Below are 17,427 nucleotides of genomic sequence, written 5' to 3'. Positions count from 1 at the left end.
ATATCTCAAAATGCAAGTTCTAGGATTCTGAAGCCCAGTCTTGGGCAGGCAAGTAACTCAGTCTTGGCTTTGGTCTCAGATGAAGAAATAGCAGAGCTGATCACATGGCACTGCAGCATAGTGAAGAATATGAACGCAGCAGGAAGTTCTGTTAGAACTGCCCTTGTGGTGGGGCTCAAGCCAGTTGTGGACACATGTGTGTTCAGATAGGATCACTAGTACTGTAAATAGAAAACCTTTGAAAGAAAATATATGTGCTGTTAGTACCAAAGGCATTAAATTCAATGTGATTTAATTTAGATGCTTCTACCGTCATTGCTGGGGGAAAAAATAGAAAGCCTCTCTGTTCTCTAACCCAGTCATGTCTGCATCATTACCACTGTGTACAGTGTCTTCTAGAGATGCACATGTAATTCAGACACAGCTAGTAACGTAGCTTATGGTTGTTTTCATGAGGACAAATTCAGTGGTGGTGGTACATTATAGCAGCAATAAGCACTGCAGTATTTTTCCCATGTTTTGGTTGGACGTGAAAAAATTAGCATGGAGAGAAAGTTCCAGTTAAGTCATGTTGTGTTTCTTCTTTGAGTGGAGATGATGTGGAGTAACCAGGTGAATAGTACTATATGTGATTTAAAATGCAGTTAACACACTTGTTTTTAGTTTTTCTTGGTTTTGCTTTTTCATCCTGTTGACATATAAAACTAAGTATAGTGAGAATACGTCAACACTGAAACAAAATACACTGATACAGTTGCATGGACATTGGGTTAGACAAACAGGAATTTCCACAGGAGCATAGTGTTTTTCTTTTGCCATCCAGGAACTTGCAGGTGGAAAGCAAGTAATCTGCTTTTGTGAGATGTTGAGCTGTAGGTAATAGTGATGATAGCTTGCAAAAACTTCTGTGTTTTCATGAGTTTGATCTCATTAACACTGTAAATGTTACAGAAGTGCTTAATGGTACCACAGAAGTATACTTCGCATAAAGAGTATATATTGCTTGTATTTTTTTATTCAGTCCCTGCTAAATTTGGCTCTGCATTTCTTAAATAGAATAGTGGTAGAAGCTTGCGTCCAGTTCTTAAAGGCCCAGCTGCCTTGCTAGAGTTCAGTCTGGGGACTCTTATGCTGTTCGTTGTTTTTTGTTTTTTTTTTTTTCTCCAGTATATTCATTTTCATGGAATAACATACAAAACAATACTTTCCTGTAGCTGAAGTTAGTAAAACGTCAGTTCTTACTAGGATACCCAATCGTTCTCTGAAACAGAGGAAGAAATCTGTGACTGAATAGGTCAGATAAAGGGGAAGAGAAAAATGCGTCTTCTATCACACCCTAAACAGAAGTGGGTTAGAGTAAGGAAACACCAAGCTAATCCACTGAAAATGCCTGAGACTAAAATCCAAGGAAGTGAGCAGTACTTAACTGGTGAACTGGTAGCTCAAGAGGAAAGGAGTTTTCTCTCTGTCATGACTCTAACTCTTGACAGATCAATATTGCTATCCCATATCCTTCTTGGAAGCAACCAGGATAATGGCGAAGTCATCTGAGAGTGGATGCAAGAGGATTTTTGAAGAGTTAGGGAGCCAAACTCATGAGTACCTAACTGTGCATGAGTCTTTAAAACATTACTAGAACAACTCTATATTATTTAGATATTGTAAATTTGTGGGGAGGGGGTGGGGGTGTGTGTTTACAAAATCAATCACAAATATATATTGTTTGATCTAATGAGCTTACATGTTGATTAAAAATATAAATTGCATTAATGAAGAAGAAAAATGGCTAATCTCAGTTATTTTCTTTTGCTGTTAGTTTCTGATGGAAGAGTGCTAAGTCTTGTGTACTTCCTTGGGTTTTTTTCGTACTTGGACTACTAGGACAGTTGTAACAGACTGGTATCAACATGTTAAACAGCCTGAAATGGTACTGTGCTAACTGTCCTAGAGTTGCATTTTTTTTGCCTAAGGATGGCTGTTGTGTTTCTATTAACTGTATTGCATCTTAAAAAGAAGTTGATACAGGGGGAAGGAAACACTACAGTTGTTTTTTTTTTTAATATGGAGAGAATGATTTTTGTATTTACTTTTTTTTTTTCCTTTTTAAATGTTAATAGCTTTTTGTAACAATTCCAATGATAGGAAAGAATTCAGAGTGGAAATCATATTTCATCCCCTTCCTGCTCTTGACTTGGTTTGTAGGAACTTTTCTCATTGTTAGTCTTGTGAGCTGAGCAATGGAAATACTCTTTGTTTTTTCAGACATGCTTTTCCTTTTTGTTCTTGTGCACTTCTCAATTTCACTTACTAAAATAAGCCAGTTTTTCTCTGGAGCTTCACCATCATCATTATCAGTCTACACCTTGTTGGTAACCTCTGAAATACATTTCAGTTGCTTTTAAAATTTTTAAAGTAATCACTGTGTACAACCCTGGTTAATGGTAGCAAAGAGGTTTGAGAGGTGTTGTAAAAGGCTTCCACCTCTTCTGTGTTTGGAACGAAGGTGAGCAAAATCTTGTCCTTCCTAGGAGCTTGCAACTGGTGGAAAATAGTTGCTTTCCAGATTTGAAAAACACCTTACCTGATGTGGAAGAAGGAAGAAACCAATGAAGATGCTATTGCTTGTGTGTGTGCTGCTTTGTTTTATTTTTGAAGTCATTAAAATGTCAGTATGGGGAAGAAAATACTAGTTGCTCAGTGTAGAGTGCAGCAAAGCCTTTGTTGTTACATTTGACAGTAGTGCCACAGAAATTTCTGTGACTGGCTCCAAGCATGCTGATTTCTTAAGTGGATAGATGAAGTAATAACTAGGTTTTGCTTGTAATGGGACTTTCTCAATTCACTTGTGTTCTCAGCCCAGTCATCATTTACATTCCATGACAGACTCTCTTAAAAGATAACATTAGAGAGTCATTTTCATGCATTAGCATATATAAAGATTCACCATACCTTCTTACACAGGTATGTTCTCTAATGATAGCTTGACTAGAATTAGCTTAATGGAAAAGACTTTCTTTAGTAAAGGATTTACCCTTTCAAAGAACTTGGTGCTCTAAGTTTTGGATGGCATCTCTTCAGGACACACTTCAGTGTGTGCTGACGATGTGGTTGACCCAGCTTTCGTACGTGCTCATGTGCAAAAAGAATCTCGAGTTGTTAGGAAGTGGAAGCCCTTCCTTTCTGTGAGTATGAGATGTGTTTTTCTCTTTCAGAAAGCTCACTGCGGTTTTTAGATAGAAGTCTAGATACTTGAGGGACATTTTAGGAAAATCTTGCCTCTTTTCTGCTGTTCCTTTTTAACCTTCCAGAATTTGAATATGAAACTGACAGATTCTGAGAAATAACTGGTTGAGGAAGTTATGTTTCTGACCTGTTTTTAGCTTAGTTACCTCAAAATACGGAGATCCTAAACCTGCCATTTTTAACACTGAGAGAAAACATTAAACTTCTTGACATTCAGTCTTTGAGAGGACATGATGCTTTGGACAGGCTCTTACTTTTTAGTGGATAAAATACTTAACTGAGCTTCAACTTTATTGTATTGTTGGAATTTTAAGTGGTCACTTCATTATTTTAGGGGGATAAAAACTGAACTTCAAAAACCTGGATGTCATAATATCTTTTTTCAGTCAAAGCTCAGTGTATGACAAAGAACTCTTTGGGCAGTTGGACACTGAGACCTTTGGAGTGTGCTAACGTTGATGGTGTGTCTTCTGTTGTTCTCTAGTTATGCAATGAGTGAGTCTTTAAATGCTCTGTTAGCATTTTTATACTCCAAATTGGAAATTAAGTGTGAAAGCCTTGCTTTTAAATTTTGGGCAAGACTGTAAACTTTTTAAGAGTTTAAAATATTTACAACACAAATTGTCTTGATTTTGGTTTTGCATTAAACCTTTTTTAAGGAAGGCAGTAGTAAATTGAGTATTGAAGGCAAAAAGGCAAGCCCTCTGTTTATTGTATGCCTACTTTAATGAGGTTCCATCGATTCTTGTGCAAGCAGAATTTCCTAAGCATAGTTAACCATGCTTAGGAGAAATAAATAAGGTCTTCCAAAAAACATGTTAACATTAAGGAAGGTAAGGTTAGAACAGAGGAGTGCTAAGTTAGTGTAATTCAATTTAACCTTGTACCAGGAAGAAGATTGTCTCTTGTTAATGATACAGCAATTGTCAGGCTAGCCGAAGATTATCAGGAACAGTTTTGAGTAATAGCAGAACAAATTTACAAGTACACAGACTTACTTGAAGGAAAGTTTTGAGAGAGTCAGTTTTGAGCAATAACTGCAACTTACTGTTGAAGGTGCTGCTCTTGCAGCAGTTGCTGAGCTCCTCCTTTTATGTAAGGGACTTCAGCAAAGATTCAAGCTTGCCAAAACTTTGGTCCTCTCCTCATTCTATGCCTATTGCAATTTACAGGCATTTTGATACTGATTTTTGGTGGCAGCTGTCAGACCAATACTGACTATTTCTGAAAATGTTGTCCTGCTGCTCTATATTGTTATTTATGTTTTTATCCGCAGTATTTAGACACTTTTGCATGAATTGCAGCGGTACATGAGCACTGGCCAGATTGGAGGGGAAAAAAAAAAGTTGTATTAGAATTTCCTTAAAACAAATTTGAAAATGAATGTCAGAGTAACATGTTAACAATGGCTGCTGATTTTATGGGAAGAGTTGCACAAATTTGATTCTGACGTTTAACTGACTTTTTTTATATCATACTGTACAGTAGGGGACTTTTAATATACTATGTTGAATACTAGAGTTTGAGTACTTCACAGGGAATAAATACTGAGTAATACTTTATGGATCTTTAAAGAAGATAATTGATAATGAAACTGATCACTGCAGATTTATACTTAACATACTGCTTAATAAGAACCTGGTTCATGTTTTTAGTACAGAACAGCTCTCCTTTCCCTTCTTCCCTCCACCTTATTTAGTTGATGACAGCATTTTTCCACAGTGTAACTAACGCGCAGCAGGCTGCTTTTCCAGCCATGTGTAGGCTGCCCCACACGTTCTGCCAGCACCCCTGCTGCCAGTCTTGCAGGGTGCCGGGTCCTTCCTCGTTCCAGTGTTGCTGTCCTGGAGACTTCGCTGCCTCATTTTGCTCCAGCACCTCTGTAGTAAGCCACTGCTCCGCAAGACCTTCTCAAACATCCTCTCTGTCCATGATTTTTCAAGCTTGGATAGTTACGATGTCTGTTGTGAGGAAGTGTTATCTGTTCAGTAATTGTTGCTAAGCAGGCCATTTCTTCTAGCCCCTTGTCAGCACAGGCTGCTTCAGTGCAGACCATTTAACTTGTACGAGGAGGTTTTACTGCTCTTGTATGTCAAGCTCTTTAATCCTCTTCTTTAAGTGCTTTTTCTGAGGCCACATTCATTTTGTGCAGTGGTGCACTGATACTACATGTTGTCCCTCTTTTGTAATTAGGTGTTGTAAGGATAATAGAGAATCTCTGCCCTGAACATCTTAAAATGAACCAGAATAGATTTGTTGTACACAACTGTATCCTGGAAGTTCGCAGACTGCTCAGATTGGTGAGAAGGGAAGAGGTTGGTTTGGACTCTGGCATTAATTCCCAGGGCCCTTGGGATGAGAAATTAGAACAAGATTGGTTTGGTTAACACAAATGAGACCTTATTTGTATAACTCTTTCAAAGTTACAAGCTGCTATTTGGCCACACCATTTGTTTGACCCTCATGTACAAGTTTGTTTTATTTCCAGGCTGCTTTTATAGCACAGATTTTCTTTGACATTTGAAGTACTTTTCAGTCATTTGACCATTACTGAACCAAAGGGTGAACTGGCCACATGTTCTTGTAGCTGTTCCTCCATACTTTGTCAGGATGGAAGAGTCTTCTGCATCTTGCAGATGTTCTTCCTTGAGGCAGAGCATGAGTGCTGATGCAAACAGAAGGATGTCCTTCTCATACATGTCTCATTTCATGTTATCTTTATACTGCTCTTATTTGAAGGAGCAGCTGAGCCCAGGAATGGGGGTATCCTGAGGCCCATTTTCTGCGGGGCTGTCTCCGCTTGTTCCTTCTGTCAGTAGAGAGATGCTTGAGATCTCAAACACACTTTCAACAAATAACACATTTTAGTTTTAAATTATTTTGAGCTACAGCTGGCGGATAAAGCCTTGTTCATTTCTGAAGCATTTGTTAGTTAATTGTGTTTAAACTGCAGGTCATTGTAAGTTGTTTTCTGAGACTAGCAGTTCATGTAATCGGGTAAAATGTGTCGTGTTTCTGTGGAAACAAATTTCTTGTATTTCTGAATCTCACCTTTGAAGGGGAAGGGGGAATAAAGGTAGGCAGTTAAGACACAGATGGTGAAATGCATGCTGAAATAGGGTGTTTGTTCGCAGATTGCAAAATATAAATAAATAAATAAACTTTAACAGTATTTCTGCAGTTTCTTAGGATCCCTCTAGTGTTGCATCTTCCATTTCCCTATCAGCAGGGCTGTCATCCTTCATTACAAAAGGCAGACAGCATGTCTGTGCAATGCTAGCAGTACTCTGATAGGTTTAAAATGGAGTCTGCTGTTTAAGAACCTGAAGTGAATGAACCCATATAATTCTTCTGAAAACTGTGAAGTTCTCCTGACTTTGAAAAGTTACTTATATTGTGCTGTCTTTAAAATAGGAGCCCTAAGCTTTTGGATTTTGTGAAAACACAGAAGCAGTCATCACAACTGTGCCTAAGCAAGTTTAAGATTCATACTATATGAATTATTACACTAAATTGTTGATATTCAGGCTGGTTTCAGCAGCAGCAGAAATGAACGGGGGAAAAAAAAGAACAAGCACGGTTTGAGAGCTCCTTTCTGTGTCTGCTTTAGTGAATTTCTTAGGGTGTCCTTGTTTTCCATTTTTTCTCCCCAAGAATGTGTAATTTGTCAGCTTCAGAAGTATATTTTGAAGAATGTTATGCAGTTCTGTCAGTTTATCTGATTGAGTTGACACATGATTGGGGTGGGAAGGGAGACTGAACAGGAAGGAAGGTCCTTGTTCCTGAATGTCATTACTGCATAGTGCTCATATCCTCGAGGATCACCCGGACAAAAGCTGAGTCAGAGCACAGCAGCAGTCTGCGCTATAGCAAGACATGGCCCAGTTCAGGATTTTGGACTGCATGATCAATCACAAATGGAGTTTCATATGTAACCTGTACTGTGCGTGGAGTGGTCAGGTTTGTTGTTTGCTTATCCTTACATATTTTAATATGATTATATAATTTAAGGGGAAAAAAAAAAGGCTCTGATGGATCTCTTCTTCCCACCCCCAATCCTATTGAGGCTGTAGTATTAGAAATCTTGCCATTTACTAAGGAGTTTTCTAGAGTTATTAAGCATACAAAGCATGCTTTGACTATATAATTGGTTTTTTTAACACTTTAAGTACTTTAGATTGTTCTCTGAGAGTCTTAAGCTTTGAGGGGTTTTACTTCATGAATTGCACAAAAATTTAAGTATCACATACAGGAAGAGGGAGATATGCCAGGATAAACTGCATTGTTAATAAATATAAAGCTGATTTGTTTTCCTGCTTTAAAAAGGATTCAAACATCTTGGCTATTTCAAAATACTTGATCATGAATATGATAGTGTGAGGGGAGGTTGTTAAATGTTGTTTTTTTCCAAAAAAAAAAAAAAAAACCCACGCAGGGTAAAATAATTTCCACAGGATGTTATTCAGGTTTTAATATGGACAGATTTAAGTCTAATTGAGTGACTTACTGCGGAACTGGAGGGGAAAAAAAAAACAACCACCTGCCTGGATTTTGAATGGAAATGTTTTAAAAGATCCACTTACTAAAGGATTTAAAATAGTGTATGCAGTTGTAATACTACTTTCAAGGTACTCTAGATATTACCTGTATTTTTCATATAACATTCAGCCCATCACTAAAGAAAATTTATTTTATTCTCCAGCAGTGTAAGGGGAGGGTTAGCACTCTTTATAAAGTTGCAGTTTCGGTACAGTAACTAGAGGCAGGTCATTCAGAAATATTCTGGCTATACATAGAAGTCCTTTGGAACAATATGCCATTTAAAATACAAACAACCCCTGTATGTCATGTCTGTACTGAAATTTCTTAATTTCTTAATATGTGTTGTTGTTGGGTTTTGCTTGTTGGTGTTTTGGTTTGGTTGGTTTTTTGGGTGGTGTGGTGTTTGTGGGGGTTTTTTTTGTTAGAATGATGCAAAAGCTGATTCGCAATGTCTGGGTTTTTTGAGTCATCTCCTTAACGTTATAGGTTAAAGAAGTCTCTTCTGTTGAATTTGAAAAAAACAGGGGAAATGTGAGGCATTTTCTCACAGATGCTTAACTGTTTTCACTGTTTGATCTAGTTTGCTTACACATATGTAAGAATTCACCTGTATAGGCAAATGCAATATGACATCAAGAGAAATCAATAAGAAATAAGAAAAGGCTTGACTAATGTTCTGGGCAGTCCTGTAAGGTTTTAAAATGAGTTTGATATAACTAGAGGGAAGCGAAAGGGGGATTGTTTTTTGATCAGATTAAAGTGAAAGATTTTATTTAAAAAAAACCCCGAAAACCAGAACCAAACAAAAACCCCCCACAAAATAAAACAAAACCCCAAACCCCTCAAACCAACCCAGAAAAACCCAACCAACCCCAGAACAGGATTCACATAATGTAAAACCTGTTTCTTACCAAGCTGGAAAGAAGAACCAAGCCTTAGATCAATATACTTCAGATTACTTGCATGCTTGAGGTAGAAATGCTGCTGAACTGTTTGATCTTGCTAGATTTTATTATTTAAGTAGAATATGTAATTGCTGTGTTTGGTGTGGTGTGGTTTGGTTTTTGTGTGTGTGTGTGGTGGTGTTTTTTTTTCTTGAAGTCCCTGTAAACTATACATTTCAATGAGTTGGTGCTGATATTTTTCTTTGAAATGAAGCTGAAAGTTCATTTATGGAATATTACAATGCAGCTACTCTCATCCTACTGCACTGAAATGCCATGGAAGAAGTGGAAGCTGTCAGCCCTGGTGGGAGATGCTCACTTCTTCATATAGCAGTGCTGCTCTCCACATTCTTCATCTAGCAGTATCCAAGCAGGCTGCTGATGAGAAAATAAATGGGTGACCTGTGAAATCTGAGACTAACAGCGCTTTCTCAAGTGTACCCTCAAAGCACAACTCAGGTTTGACTCATGGTATGCTTGAATTAGTAGAAGTTAGGCAGCTTTTTTGACAATTTCCATCCATCCTGACTCCAGTAAAATCAGGGGATGAATTGCTGCTTGTGATCAGAGAGCTGAGTTGAAGGCTTGCCTTACAGGAAAACAAGTTTTCTTCTAAAGAGTTGTCAGAAATGTATATTCAGGAAGAAAGTACAAACCTACTTAATTGTCTGTATGTTACTAATAATTTCTCAAATCAGTTTACAGAGACATTCTAAGGATTTCTTTTGGTTTTTACGGCTCACCCCCCACCCCCCCGGCATACACTTCCCAAAGTTTGTTTTTTAAAACAGGAAGTGAACAAGTATGAAATAGGCAGGAATATTTTCTTCTGTGCACCATGATAATTTAGATTTTACAGAAAGTACTTTCACAGTGCAGCATGACAGTTACTACGACTGGAGACAGTTGCCCTTTGCACTCTAATACAGCAAACTGTTGTGTGTATTAGAATGTTTTCAAAGGATTTGCAGTGTTTTGTACTAAAACAGAAACCTCTAAAATCAAATTATTAGATGATGCAAATCTGTTGGCATCAGTGAATTACAGTTTTTAGTCCAGATCTTGGATGGGATTGATGGCTATCACGTGGTGATCCATGAATAATCACTCAGAAGTCTTCTGTGGTAACCTAAGAGTACAAAAATAAACCAAATTGCTTTCAGTTTTTCATCTACCACTCTTTGTTCATGGGACATGTTCATTACCTATCTTCCAATCTTTCTTAAAATGAGTTATTGCAAAGTACTGAAGTGCCTTGCTTATTTTTTGTGTTGTCTGTGACTGTTGTCTTGTGGGACATGGGGTAGATACAAGTATGAGTGTCTTATGGGCAATCTAGAATTTCAACGTGATTGCAAATGTAGGATTAGTGAAGGAGAGCAGCAGGTAAAAAGTTTGTATCCTGTGGGAGACCACTGTAAATAGATTTGTGTGCAGATTTGTCTGTACTTATCCAGACTGCCCCAACAGTATCGCAGATTATCAGTCCTATTATTAATATTGCCTGGTCTTGGTAAATAAGGAATTTTTAGTGTTTTCCTCTTTTTAAAAAAAAAAAAAAGAGAATGTCTTGAAAAATAAAGCTAAAGCGAATTTTTTTTCCTTTGAGTCTGGTGCTCATGGAGTTGTAGTCTCAGAATCATGATTTGGCATACTAGCTGTGATCCAAGTAAGAGTAGTTCTTCAACAAATGTATGGAAGTGCTAAGTAATATTTTTACTGAGTAACATAACAACTAGGCTCATCTTCAGTAAGATGCAGAAGGAGCTACCCCCTCTGTCCTCATAAGGACATCCTCTATCAGCTGTCAGCACTCAGGTAAGCTCTTCAGGTACTTGGTATTCACCTTGTGGCCATGGTGGGATATATTAGAGCAAGTATGTCTAAAACAATAAATACCACGTCTTCAGATGGTTGGAAGAATTGCTGGTAGATAATATAAAGTAGATGGCTTTGTTTTTTTCTCCTTACATCACAAATACCTTGCTTTCAAGTGTTAGATAGGGAACAGTAGACCACAAGTTGAACGTAGGTTGTTACCTTACCAGCAAAGAGGTCATCACTGTGCTCTAAGGGGGCTTTCTAGTTTGAGGAGAACAGATCTTCTCATGTGCTGTTCTCATTTGGTTCTTTGATGAACAATATCTGGCTCTATTTTTTTATCTTACTACTGCATCCTAACCTCTAAAAGTAACAATAATGTACTTTCAGCCATGTAAACACTTAAATCTTGGGTTTCTCAGCCAGAGACAGGTATTCTCCAAAGTTCTGTAAACTTAGTTGGTCAAATTTCATTGCACAGTGTGGGCCTGACCATTGAAGTTGTTGGGCTTGGAGGAACCTTCTCATCAAAGACTGTACTGATGTACATGAAAGTATGTTAGTATGTTGTGACATTATAGCAGCCAAGATTTTTTTTTTTTTTTAAATTTGGGTTCATTATTGCAGGCTATATTTTCTTTGAGACAGTATGCAAGAATGGGATGTTGCAGTGCAAGCCTGGCTCTCACATTGCCTTCAAGCCCTGGGACGCAGTAGTACTGCAGCAGCTGCTGCACTGCAGATATTTCACTTCCTTCGGAGAGTCACTGATAGCGTTAAAAAAGCTTTTTAGTCTTCCAAATGTGTCACTTGGAGGCTGAAATAACAAAGGTGACTGCATTCTTTCTGAGATATTTGCAACCAATATGGATTTTGAAATGTGATATTTATATTATCTTACTGTGCTCTTCTGTTTATCTGCTGCCTGGGGAGGGCGAGGGGAGGGGGAATATGATAAAAATCTTGTCTCACAGCAGTGCAGGGTGTGTTGTCTTCAGTTTTATTGAGTAAAAGGTGTAAAATCATTGCAGGAAATAGCTGGTGGCTTTACTCATTGTGGGAATTCGCATTGCTGGAGAAACATTTTGTAATGTTCAGAAGGGAAGTAACTCAGCAATGGTGAGCAATTCAAGACATAGTACTAGACATGCAAAGACAAGTAGGTCTTAAATAAGCAAATAGATTTGTGTTAAAATAGATTTCTTCTCTCCCCACCCCAACCTCCAGACAGATACAACTGTAGATTTAGTCATCTATATCAACCATTCTTACTGACATATTCAATGCAAACTGTGAGGAAATACGCAGATCACATATGATCACTTCATAAGTCAACATTCAGAAGCTTCTGGATTTGCAGTTAAACGGAAAATCCTGTGGACAACTTTCTCCTCTTTATCCTCTTAGTGTTATCTCTGGGCATAAAGATTTAAGAATATTTTTCAGGTTAATGACTTCACAGTCCTTTTTTTAAGCATCTTCCTCGCATTGTATCTTTGTAAATGAAGTTCTTCACTGAAAAAGCTGGTTTCTTTCTTCCTCTGCACAATAGATTACAAATTTAGGGTTTTGAAATAATGTAACTTGGGTGTTTGGATATGTGGCTTTGCATCTGTGTATGCTAACTATTTTTTTTTTTTTGTACAAAACTTAAGCCTTTTCACTTCTGAGTTTAAAGCTTTTAAAACCGAGTGCGTTAATTTGCACATTATATAGTACGTTCAAATTAAATATCTTGAAACACATGACCAGGATTATATTTAAGTGGTGAGTTTGTCTGCAGGAGTTTATTAATAGTCTCTGTATTAGAAGGCTTTAACACTGAGTAGCTCAAGCTGTCTATTTAAAGGTTATTTTTGAGGAGGGAAGCTGTGTATGTGGGCATGTAAAGAATCTTGATACATTTATCTTAGAAGTTTTGTGGTGTTTTGAGCCATGTTCTGTGTGTTAAGCTTCCTAAGAAACTTACGTTTGATACAAATAGGTCTTCTCTCACCTCAGTTGTTCTTAAAACTCTCCCCATGTGTCTAGGTAAATCTTTTGCAAACAGAGTCAAACTCTGGAATAACAACTCACTTGCAATAACCATGTTTTTTAGGGTGACAATTTGGATTTTGACATAGAGGATCAATTCTCTGATCTTCCAAAGGCTTCCATTTGGCTTTGGGCAGGTCTGAGACATTTCTGTTGTACATGAAATAAAATCTTAAGCAAATCTGCAGTATTGCAGAACTGAATGATCTTAAGTCTTAACAGTTTGAATTATCAGCAGGTATGGTGATGTGTTTATGCAGATGAAGTGGTGTGGCTAGTCTCTAAATTATCTAATTTTCTTGTTTTTAGAACAGGTATGTTGAAAAGGTCAGTAGCTTCAGTAAGAGAAGATCAACCTCATACATTCGATAGAGAGCTGGTGTAAGGTGTATTTCTGTCCCACTGCTGAGTCCACAAAGTAATGCCCTTACTCAGCATTGTAGCTGCCTCATGGAGTAGGCTAGTCCAAGCACAGAAGTTTGGCACAGGGACAAGGCTATGGAAAAGCAGGGACTCTCTTGGGTGGTTTGGCCAACTTAAACCATGTCCTTGTAGAGTTGATAATTTATTGAACCAAGGCATAGTCTCTGGCTACAGTGGAGAGAAACACTATGAACTGAAAGAAAAGTATAGGTAGTTTCAGAGCCGACATTATTAAAGCTGTGGTGTATCTGGTTATTGAAATGGGGTCTGTGCAGGTCAGGTTTTAGACTGTGCAGTGATTTTGTCTTAATGGCTTCTGCAGAACTATTTCACATGTAAATAGGTATGTTGTAATAGTCTGATGAAAGTATAGTGGAAGCTGTCTGGTATGTTTTGTGTTTGGTAAAGTCCATGTTATTCTAGAAAGCAAAAGAGTAAAAACTCTGTTGAAACTCATTCCTATCTCTGTAGTAGTGTGCTTAACTGGCGACACTGACGGTGTTTCTTACTGTTCTCTCCCCATTTGTAGGAAGCAGAGTGGGTCATGGGGTGGCTCATATTGGGTCTATCAAAAAGTTCCCGTAGGCCGAAAGAAGCACTGTAAGGCAGCCCTTGACAGGTGGTGACTGTGCAAACCACCCTCTATCACTTCTGTCAGACTGCTGAGAAGTCTCTTTTATCATGCATGGAGTAACCTCAAACATTGTTTCAATGCTAAGGGGCAGAAGCATGCTTTTGCGGTCTCCTGTCTCTGATATTTCTAGATCAGACTGTAAGGTGAGGACAAAGCATTTCCTATTCCTAACAAGCAACAACAGAACAAGCAGAGAAGGAAAAGCTTCAACTTAGCTAAATTAAGATCACATGACATTTTGCTGTTATGCTACCAGCCCTGCAGATGTTTCCTTTCTTTCCAGTTTAAGGATGTAGCTGTTAAGAGGGGAGGCTTTTGCTAATGAGCCTATAAGAAAACAAGGAAGCTCTCAATTTCTTTTTGTTTTTAATGTTTTTCTGACTAAATTTAATACTGAACTCCATGTTTATTATTGTAAATACTAACTGCAAGATATAAACAAACACACATTGTGAAAATAGTTTGCATCTCTGTCCTATGAAGTTCCTATAATTTTTACTCTTGTTTCTTGGTGCTGTTGCTTGAAATTGGCTGTTACTCTGTGGAAGTATAAGGCATGATGTGCTTTTAAATAGCTTTGAAAAGAATCTTGGTAAAATAGTACAGTTTTTGGATGTGGACAAGCTACTACATATATATGCTTACATATGTGTGCACACACAAAATGCAGTATACTTTTTTGTGTATATAAGTGTATAAAAATAGACATTTATATGGTAGATTAGGATCATTGAGTTGAAGTATCTAGTGTTTAAAGGGAGATCTGATAAGTTAGTTTATGTATACATCTAGATAATTTGGGAGTTAGGTGCTAAGACTGGAGAAGTCCTGTTTGAGCTGTGGTGGAACACTAGTCATGCCAGACCTGATCTTTCTCTTGGTGAAGTTAAGAGCGTAGTGCAAAAAGTCCAGGTATCAGAACTACAGTATAAGAAAAGCAGAACTTGCTCGGGGTGGGGAGGAAGGCTATTTCAAGTCTAGCTAGGCTTAGTATGTTGAGATTCTCCCTGCTTCAAAGTAGAGAAACTTTCTGCATATCCTCTGGCCTGGGAAGCTGATGCTCCTTTCATTCAATCAAGTGTGTACAGCTATGCTCAGATTACAGAGCCAATTGGTGTCACTGCATTTAATCCAGAGCCAGGTAAACTGAACAACTTTCCATTGAACAGACACATGAAAGCATCATTTTTGAGATCATTCTATTTCAGACTGTCGCGTGTCACTAAATGCTTGAGTGGTTTGCCAGTGTAAAGCTAGTTACATGTGTTGGGATGGACAGACTTGATTACAAATCAAGAAGAAGGAGTTTTTCAGGTACAGGCTTCCTCTAACCCTTCTTGCTTTTCTGTGTTTGAGTTCAGGGGCAAAAAGGCAGCATAGATGTGTGAGCATTTTAAGGTCGGGGAGGAAAGTAAAGGTCGCTGTAGATAGCCTTCAGCTTTGCTTTTCAGGTCTTGTGGAGTAGTGATGAGACTGACATGAGCATGAACTGCCGTGCTTTACAGAGCAGCCTTTCATGAACAGGAGAGCACAGTAAGGAAAGTCTGAGCTATGTAATAAGCTGCATGTGTGGAGGTTTTTATTGTTTGTTTTCTGTGTGCGCCTTGACCTTAGTGAGAACTGAAGTCCTTTATCTTGAAAATACTGTTTCTCCTTTGAATGATTGTGTTTACTACAACAGTAGTTTTAAAAGTACACAGAAACACATGTCCCACTGTCCTTCTCATTCCACCCCCAAGCCAGCTCGGTAGCCTGCGTGGTGCATGGCAGTAATGCATGTTTCCTTCCCTGTGCCTCCCAGCCATCTGCCGAGCTGGCACAGACACTTTGATTTTGAAAGGTTGCAGATTTCCCACTTACTTCATACATTTGGAGTAGTCACATATTGCTTTCTTGAGCCTTTCTCCTTACCAGGGCTTGGTTTGAGGGCATGATTTATGTATTTTATTGAATTGGCTTAATCAGTTCCGAGATGCATTTCAAAGTCTGCTTGGTGTCCTCGCCAATCTCTGCTACAGGCAGGCAGCAACTGCCTTTGTTACTGAATTAAAAGAATATTCTAGGTTTGTATTCCATCTGTGTGGGATTCACGCTCCTAAAAGAGATTAGTAGGTTTGCTGCCAGGACCACCTCTTAGCAAATACCTGAATTAACTTCAGTTAGTCCCCCAAGAAGGACCTGTTGCTGTGGCAACCTGGGCTTAGTGCCATAATGGTGCATTAAAATGCTAAAAAGTGGGCTCCTGTGAAGGAGATGCCTAGACCTGTGGTCCATCGAGCAATGCTCTCATCTTTCTTGCCCTGCCCTTGCTCTGAAATGTCTCGTCTCGTTATGGCTCTCGGCAAGACCCATGAGGGGGCTGCATGAGGGAAAGCTGTTCACAGAGACTGTCTCACTGCTGCTGGGGGCTGCTCAGGGCCTGCCTGACCAACCAAGTTGAGCAGAAAACATGAGGAATGGCATTGCCCATCCTCACTCATTGTCTTATGGCAATCACTAATAATTTATTTGTTTCCTTGTTGTTTGATACTGAAACCATTCCTTGTAGTAACTCCATCTGGAGTCATAAAGGATTTGGATCTTGTTCTAGAGAGATTGTTGAGTTCTTTGGTTTGTTTGCCTTTATTATCCTTTCTAGTTACTGCATCCTCCTCAGCTGTAACTCAAGAGAAATGTTAGTGTTGGGGAGTCTCAGCAAATATCCTGGACTTCATGTATGGATAGCACCTGCCCTTTAAGAGATGAATGGCGTCCCCTGGTGACTCTGATAGCTGACACTTTCCCTGAGTTTTGGAGTTGGAGAAGTCTTCCTCTGGAAACTGATTTGATTGTTGGGTTGTTTTTGGTTTGTTTTTTTTTTTTTCCTTCCTTCATGACGAGCTGCTGCATAGAAGAGCTGTGCCCCCCAATTCCAGAAGCAGACTGTCATCGTCTGCTGTTAGCAATGGCTCCAGAGAGGGCCCTGACTGGACCAGTTTTAGCTGTCTCTGAGTGCTGTCTACTGATAGTTGTGTGTGTGAGGACACACACTCCATTTATCTCCACATCTCAGCTTTCTCTTGTGGTGAGAGTGGTTCTGTAGCTGTTTGATCTTTTAAGCTTTGAGGGCTTGTTTGCATCTTCATTTCCAGTTTCAGGTGCTTCATGGCAAGGTGGCCTCCTCTTGATAACTACTGAAAACAGGCTGAGCAGTTACTGGCATTGGGTAACCAAAGTCCTTCCTTGCAGCTTTCTTAAATATGCAGCACTGAAGTGGGCAGGATGGAGACAGATTCCTTCTGTCTCATGCTCTGAGGGTCTTGCTACCAGTCAGTAGGTCCAGCACAGTCTGTTGGGTGGGATCTGCTGTCAGTGTGGGTTTGGAGATACTGATGGTTATACCTTCTAGCTACCTTGCAAGGACAGAAAATGATGGAAGACCTTTTTGAGGGAAGGACACTGTCAGTACATATACTGCCATATTCTACTTCCTACTTGAACTTCTGTCCTTGCCAACATCCTTCTTACCTGTTTAGGGGAAGACTACAGGATTTTTGTCAAGCATAAAAGTCAGAAATTTGAACAAGTGGTTATTTGACATGGAGACGTAAAATTGTTATGTATGTTTTGGCTTTTCTGCATTCCAGTTTTCCTGCTTGTCTCTTTGCAGAGATTTTTTTCAGTAAGAGATAAACATATTTCCTGAGGCTGAAAGTGATGGAACTGATTTGCTTGTTTTGAGGAGAAAGCTGTGTCCTGGATACTTGGAGGATGGATTTACTTAAGCTGTCACCTTTGCGTCAGTAA

General features: G+C 38.8%; 1 protein-coding gene across 3 annotated transcripts in view; it reads left to right on the top strand.

The window, feature by feature from the left end:
* The window catches only part of ARHGAP21 (Rho GTPase activating protein 21), a 119,630-nt gene that overhangs the window by 26,148 nt on the left and 76,055 nt on the right, over positions 1–17,427 (top strand). Inside the window, exon 1 of one of the 3 annotated variants that reach the window (XM_074866147.1) lies at positions 7,084–7,203. The exons of the other annotated variants lie outside the window; for them this stretch is intronic. Within the exon in view, the coding sequence (XP_074722248.1) occupies positions 7,120–7,203 (84 nt within the window). The 5' untranslated portion in view covers positions 7,084–7,119. Of the gene's footprint in view, positions 1–7,083; positions 7,204–17,427 lie in introns of those variants that run through there. 3 annotated transcript variants of the gene reach the window in all.

The sequence above is a fragment of the Strix uralensis genome, chromosome 1, assembly GCF_047716275.1.
Source record: "Strix uralensis isolate ZFMK-TIS-50842 chromosome 1, bStrUra1, whole genome shotgun sequence".
Lineage (NCBI taxonomy): Eukaryota > Metazoa > Chordata > Aves > Strigiformes > Strigidae > Strix > Strix uralensis.
Note: the sequence above shows the minus strand (reverse complement) of the source record. Positions and strands in the feature narration are given on the sequence as shown.